Consider the following 7,254-nt stretch of genomic DNA (forward strand, 5'->3'; position numbering starts at 1 on the left):
TTAAGAATAAATCCCAAGTTTACTACCCCCTACACACCTAAGGGAAATCCCACCGAACGAGTTAATCGTGTAATAGGCGAATTTATATCATTTTATGTAGGGAATCACCACGAAAGATGGGATGAGACCCTAGACCTTCTTCAATTTGCTATCAATTCTGCACCCCACGAAACCACGGGCAGATCCCCTTTCTTTTTAAATTTAGGGCGGGAGCCACGTCTCCCTTGGGATTTAGAAATTGAGAACCCATTCAGGACCCTGATGACACTGGTTGTACAAAAGCTTTAAAAGTTCTTAGGAACAAATAGAATTCAGTATTGAATTATCTAAATTAGCTAAGGCTCATCAAAAGAAATACTATGACCTCCGCCATGACCCTCTGGAAATTGAGGTAGGAACTTTAGTATGGATGGAAACGCATCCTTTGTCAAGTACGACTGGCCAAATTGTGAGAAAACTCAGTCCTAAATGGGCAGGTCAATTTAAAATAGTTGCTAAACATTCCCCCGTTTTCTATGAGTTGGAGAATGCTATCTCAGGACAGAATGTAGGGAAAGTTAACCTTGAACATTTGAAACTCTACTGGACGAATGTAGGGAAAGTTAACCTTGAACATTTGAAACTCTACTGGACGAATGTAGCTGTCTTCGACGATGCACTCGCTTCACAGTCAGAAGTCGCCGATGATCCTGAGCCAAGCTCACCTACGGAAGATAGTCATGCACCCCAACCCACGGAGACTTCCTCATCATCATCATACTCTTCTACTTCAACGTCACCTCCTCAGGACGATCAAGACTCAGATCAACAGATCCCTCCTGCAATACCAGATGATTCTCCTCACCCTACTGACTGTGACAGTGTACCGGGCATGGCCCTATTTGAAGACTCTCCTCTCCAACTCCGTACCAATCACGATATGCGAGCCTTCCAGCTCACTCATCCCTCATGTGACCAGGGAGGAGGAATGTTATAAAGGAGTGGTCTACGCACGTTGTAAAAAGAGAGAGAATAGGGCTCAGAGGCTCTTTTTTTTCAGGTGCATGCGCGATTTTTTTCTCCGGACCGTCGGCTGCTAAAATTTACTCTCGCGTGAGTCGCGTCGCGAGTCATTAGGCTTAGAAATTTGAAACTTGGTTTTTTTCACGTTTTAGTTATAATAATAGCGTTATTAGGATATTTCCATTCAGAATGAATCTGGTTTACAAGGGAGTCCCGGAAAATTAAATAGTTATATATAAACTAGGCATAAAGTTAAAAATGCCTAAAACTAAGGCGTGTTATTACAAAGATTGTTTGAACACTAGTCGTGCTATGCATCAAGAGTTTATGGAAGGGATATTTTTTATTCCATTCCCGAAACCCAAAACACAGCTTGAAAAATGTAAACGTTGGATAAACGCGTGTGGTAGACCAGATTTTTTTACTATTGATAAGATAAAACCACATCATTTCATATGCTCGGAACATTTTGTCGGGAGTCAAGGTCGCACCCAATAATATCCAGATCCAATGGTTTATCATCCTACGAAATATATGATTGTAAGTCAAATATAACTCTAAACAAAATATTTCACGAGTATACCTCATAATACTATAATTATATCTATTAGGATCCAAGAAAGGCTGATTTAGTTGATAATTTAGTGAGTAAGCACAATAACTCAACTGAAAATGTGCAAATGGAAATTAATTCCACGCGTGATGAACTTTTCATGCAACAAAATGTTTCCACAACGAATTCTGACGACCTGTTAGACGTTAATATTTGTTTTCCAAACCAACCCGATATTGAATTTTCCTCATTAGAAGAAATGTTTTCAGCATTTTGTCAATATCAGTTAGAAAATAATCCAAAGCTGTTTTGGGTCTTTTACCGAAAGGCGAATTCTCCGTGTTTAGTTGCAATTAGCACAGAAAGATTTAACGAAGTTGGGTTGAGCATTGAAATTAATGAGTCCTTCATGTTCGAAATTAAAACATTTGGAAGACACATTAATAGTATGCCTAATTGCGAAAGAAAAATATTCGAAACTTTTCCCAAAATCAATAACTAGTTGATTTCCTAGTATTTTTGGATTCATATGAAGCATGTGCTGGTAACGATGATGAAGCTTTCGTGTATTATTCAAAATCTGCTTTCAAGAATCCGTACACCAATGCATTACATTCGCCTAATTGCCTGGGGATCATTGTTTGTAATAATAAACAGCGAAGATGCCATAACTGCGTAGGATTACGAGCTCAGATTGGGAAAAAATATCAAGGGCTAAATTAAAGGATGGAAAAAATAAGGGAAAAAAACAAATCACCACAGAAAAACTGAGAAAAATGAGAAATGAGAAAAGAGCCCTAAGAAGTAAAATTTGTAAACTTCAGAGAAAAGTGGAAAAATCAATGAATAAGCAGAACGTTGAGCCATTTGGAGGCCTTTACTCAGAAATATGTGATGAAAACCCATTCTGTAGTAAGATCAACTTTTTGAAAATTCTAATGAAACAACAAATAGAATTAATTAAAAAAAACATAAGAGACCCAATAAATGGCACCCTGCTATAAATAAATGGTGTTCTTACATAAAAGCCAAGTCAACAACTGCGTACGAAGCTTTTAGAGAAGTAATCCCGCTACCAGCACCTAGAACTTTATACTCTTATAATTCAGTTTTTTCAAATAAAAGTGGCTTTGTTAAGGAAGTTATTCAAGAAATGAAAGATAAAATTGATTTAGATGTTGTTGATGAGCATCAGAAATATTTTTCTCTCATCGTCGATGAAATGAAGATAAAAGAGGATTTGGTGTATAAAGTCACAACTGGTGATATTATAGGGTTCACTCATTTAAATGCAGCTGGTGATAAACTGAAGTCTGAAGAGATTAAAAAAATGGGTGAACCATCAGCTGATCTACCAGTAGCGATGGTAATAATGGTTAGAGGGCTTACAACAAATTTTAAACATATTTTGGCATACTTTCCATGTCACGAAATGAAAGCTGAAGACTTGTTTTCTATTATGCAAGAAGCCATTGAAATATGTGAGAATAATGGTTTTAAAATTTTTAATGTGGTCTGCGATAAATCTGCCATCAATCAAAAGTTTATAAGAATGAGTACCGATATGGATACAAAAAAGGGTGTCGCGTATAAAGCAAGAAACCCTTACGCCCCAAGAAAAGACCCTCGTGATATCTTCTACATCTCAGATGCGCCATATCTTATCAAAACTGTTAGAAATTGCTTTTCCAACAGTGGGTTCAACAAAACAAGATTGCTAACTAAACAGGGAAAACATATCTTATGGTCCCATATAGAAGAGATGTTTAAAAAAGACTCATCTACGCAGTTAAGGTTGTGCCCTAAATTGACATTAGACCACGTTACACGGCAATGAGGGTAAAACTGGCCACCCAAATTTTAAGTGCTACAGTAGCATCTGCTGTCGAGCAATTAGTTGGATTCAAAGCTTCAGAAACTGTACAATTCATAAGAACATTCAATAAGTTTTTTGATATTTTGAACACAAGAAATCTCAACCATGCCAGACTAAAGCGAAACCCGAATTTGGATGTTTTTAGATCGGAATCAGACGATCGATTAAAGGTACCAATACTAAATGAAAAACGTATTCGAGTAAAAATTAAATTAATTTTATCTCTACAGTGGTTGAAGGAAGAGTTCATCAAGTATCTAACTGAATGGAAAGAAGAAGCTGAAAGCAAAGATTATCCAGCAGAAGCCAAAGCAAAAATGCAACTTAGCCGAGAAACTTTGGCAGGTTTACATATAACAGGTACTATTCCGTCAATCAAAGGTTAAGTGTTTCAATATTAATATTGATTTTTCTTTAGTATATTCCATTATTGGTGCTATTAAATTTCTACTATCAAAAGATGCCCCATTTGTAATGACAGATAAATTTAACCTGCAGGACCCGTTAGAAATACACTTTGGGAAACAGGCGGTCAACAGGATGCAACGAAAATCCAGATTTGTCACACGGTTTTAGCGAAAGAAAGTTTAAAATTATGCGGCCCCTTATAAATAAAACCAAAGTTGGTAACACAACTAAATTTAAGAATAAAAACCCTAAAATTAAGAAAATGGCAGGAACCTCAGAGGAAAAATCTTAATTTTATTGGGAAAAACAGTATTTTTAGCTTGATCACATTTGATTTTATCACGCTAAGTCATAGTAATTATCTTTATCACATTTGAATTTGTCGTTATTTGAGGTCAGATCTTTGGTTTCATTGCGCAAATTTAATAAAGGTGCAAGTTCTTTTAAAACTAGTAATATTTTCTAACTAATTTAATTTTAAACCTGATTAAATTATTCAATTTAATTAACCTCCCTTTAATTAGTTTTAATTATTCTTAAACCCGCATTTGTTGTTTTCAGGCATACAATTGCTTGCAGAATTTTCCTTCATTGACCTTCGAAGTCCCTTTTTTTAGCTAAAGCGGCTCTTTGCGCTTCACTCATTTTAATTTTAGCAAAATTCTTGAGGGCTTTCCCTCGACAATTTATGTAAGTATCCATCAAAATGGTTTTGGCTCTCTCCCTGCTGCTTATATCATTTTGACCCCACAGTCTGTTAAATGCCTCACTGACATCACTTTCCTTTAGTCTTTCTAAGAGTTTATTTTTCTTGTTTACATTTTCATGCAACAGTGAAGTTTCAAAATATGGTTAGGCTAATTCGTAAAGCTTTTTGAAGAAATTAAACCCTTCATTAGTTAGGAACTTTAAACCACCCCTGCTAAGTAATTCTGTCCAATTTGAAAAAGAGTTTCCCGCTGATACTTGTTTACCAACGCAATTAGCAAAAATAACTGTTAATTCAGATTCTTCAAATCGTTTCGATAGTTTTTTCATAATATATCCACCAATATGATAAATAGTCATTTCTTCTTTGTGCATAATTTCCCTGGTTGTTAAGAGTCGTGACTCATTCGACCCAAATTTCGTGAAACTAAACTCTGGCAGAGAATTGTCTGGCTCTAGCGAAACCCACTTACAGAGAGTTTCTTCTAAAAAAAATCTTATCCAGTTCGCAACGACTAGCTCCAGATTTTGCTCCGTTAGATTCTGAAACATCTCCATCTTTTGAAAATTATTGAATAATTCGTCCAGAAGCTCAAAATCATTTCTTAAAACTTTAGCTTGAACCATGAATGTCGCCTTGTCTTTTCTGTGCTTTGTGTTAAGTGAAGCTAGTTTTTCCAAAACATTGTCGCTAAACTTAAGAAAACCATTCTGGAACAAATTACTCAACTCGATGGGCAAGAAATGAGAGTTTTCCATATTTTGACGGGTCTTCTCAACAAGCTTCTTTTCATTAGTTTTGAAAAACTCTTTGTCGAAATCTGTGGGAAATAAATTTAATTTCCACTTTTTATGCCTCTCTTTTACTTGTTAAGTTCATTAATGAGTTCCTACCATGTTGACCAAAGTTCTGGGCTTTATAGAGTTTTGGCTTTTCAGGCTTTTTTGGGGTCTCAATTGGAATTTCAACAGCATTTTTGACAGATAAATCTAACGGCGAATTTTCATCATTCTCCTAATAAGAAAATCCATTTTGAGTAACTACGTTAGAAATATTTTTGCCTTTAGAAAATATTTTACTTACATCAACAACACCAAAGTTAGCTAAGGGTTCTACACTCCCGTTAAAGTGCTCTGAACATATGTAGTGGCGTTTATTTTTTTTTTTCAGGCACCAAATCACTTCTTCCAGTCGCGATAATCTACTTTGTACATTGTTCCAGTTTTGTTTTAGGTTTGGGAAACGGGTGGAAAGTAATGTTTTTACGTTCAATTTTATCCTTCAACTTTGTGCTGATTTTGCAGTTTAGGTAAACCATGATTTTAAAATAGCCTCTGACCTAATTTGAAACGTAAATTACACCAAGGCCGACTATATTTATACGAACACGAGTTGAGACGAGCAGACGACACAACACCCATAAAATTCTCTCTCTAACGTCAGTTATGACGTACTTGCGCACCGCTGATGCGTAGTAGCTACTAGTCGGCCTCGGGTAGATCTCTCTCTCCAGACTGCTAAATAGAGACCTCTTCGTAATACCTTTAGCCACTCCTCCATATTCCTCCTCCCTGCTTTCACAACGGCCATGCACCATAAGGCAATTTTCCCTTGAAATACCAAGGCTTAGCAATACACTAAAAGGCACACCTTTTCAGCTTCGAGAGTCTACCGCGACGGGCGCTTTTTATCCTTTCGACCAATGAGGTAGTCAAGCCACTCAAGCGCCAAATTTAAATCGTTCAAAAACTTTTTACTACGTATTTGAGTTTGATATGAATGTATCAAGACACCTATCTTCATGTTTTTCACACCAGTCTTCAATCCTCGCACACCTCAACCTTATAGTATGACAGCACACCTATTTTTTTAGTTTTCACGCCATTCTTCATCTCCATATCATAGTATGATAGCACCCTTATGACCCTCACCCACTAGTCTTTGAAAAAATAAACCAGGAGTTCAGGAGGGGAGCCACTTTCTGTGGATCAACCAGACCCACGCTACCCTTAAGTTTTACGCTTAATTAAAAGTAATTCTACTTTTTACATGAACTTTAATTATTTTAAAAATTTAGGAAACATTTGAAAATGTTCAAAAAGGCAAAATTGGTATCACAAATTTTTCTGAGTTTGTCACTTATTGCCCACACGTGTTTTTTTATTCTATCACACAAGATAATTTTAAATTTTTAATTCTAGGTTAAGTTTTTTAGCTAATTTTTTAATCCACGGCACAATTTTGACCTACCCGTGTTTTTTTTTTACATTCTATATCACTTGTCACTGCCATTTAAGTTTTATGCTTTAAGTAATTATACTTTTTACAAGAACTTTTAATTAATTAAAAAAATATAGGAAACATTTGAAAATGTTCAAAAAGGCAAAATTGAAAATTGGTATCACAAAGTTTTCTGAGTTTTGCACTTATTTCCCACACGTGTTTTTTTTTTCTATTCTATCACACAAGTTAAATTAAAATTTATATTTCTAGGTTAAGTTATTAGTCCACGGCACAATTGTGGCCTACTCGTGTTTTCTTATATTCTATATCACTTGTCATCACAAGATAATTTTAAATTTTTTGTCTTAGTTGAGTTTTTTTGAGGTATTTTAAGTAATTTTTTTGAGGTATTTTAAGTAATTTTTTTGAGATTTTTTAGTTCAAGGCACAAATGTGGTCTACCGGTGTATTTTTTACATTCTG

The 7,254-nt window shown here is 35.5% G+C and overlaps 1 protein-coding gene across 1 annotated transcript; it reads left to right on the plus strand.

Annotated features, from left to right (window-relative positions):
- The first annotated feature begins 205 nt into the window (after positions 1–205).
- Positions 206–2,036, plus strand: LOC149666692 (uncharacterized). Its single transcript, XM_089841720.1, has 2 exons — positions 206–1,542; positions 1,614–2,036. The coding sequence occupies exon 1, from the start codon at positions 410–412 to the stop codon at positions 974–976; it is 567 nt and encodes a 188-aa protein (XP_089697846.1). The 5' UTR covers positions 206–409; the 3' UTR covers positions 977–1,542; positions 1,614–2,036.
- Positions 2,037–7,254: the final 5,218 nt, after the last annotated feature.

The sequence above is a fragment of the Phalangium opilio genome, unplaced genomic scaffold, assembly GCF_054372755.1.
Source record: "Phalangium opilio isolate 3A_F unplaced genomic scaffold, DU_Popi_V2 ptg000060l_1, whole genome shotgun sequence".
NCBI classification, from domain to species: Eukaryota; Metazoa; Arthropoda; class Arachnida; order Opiliones; family Phalangiidae; genus Phalangium; species Phalangium opilio.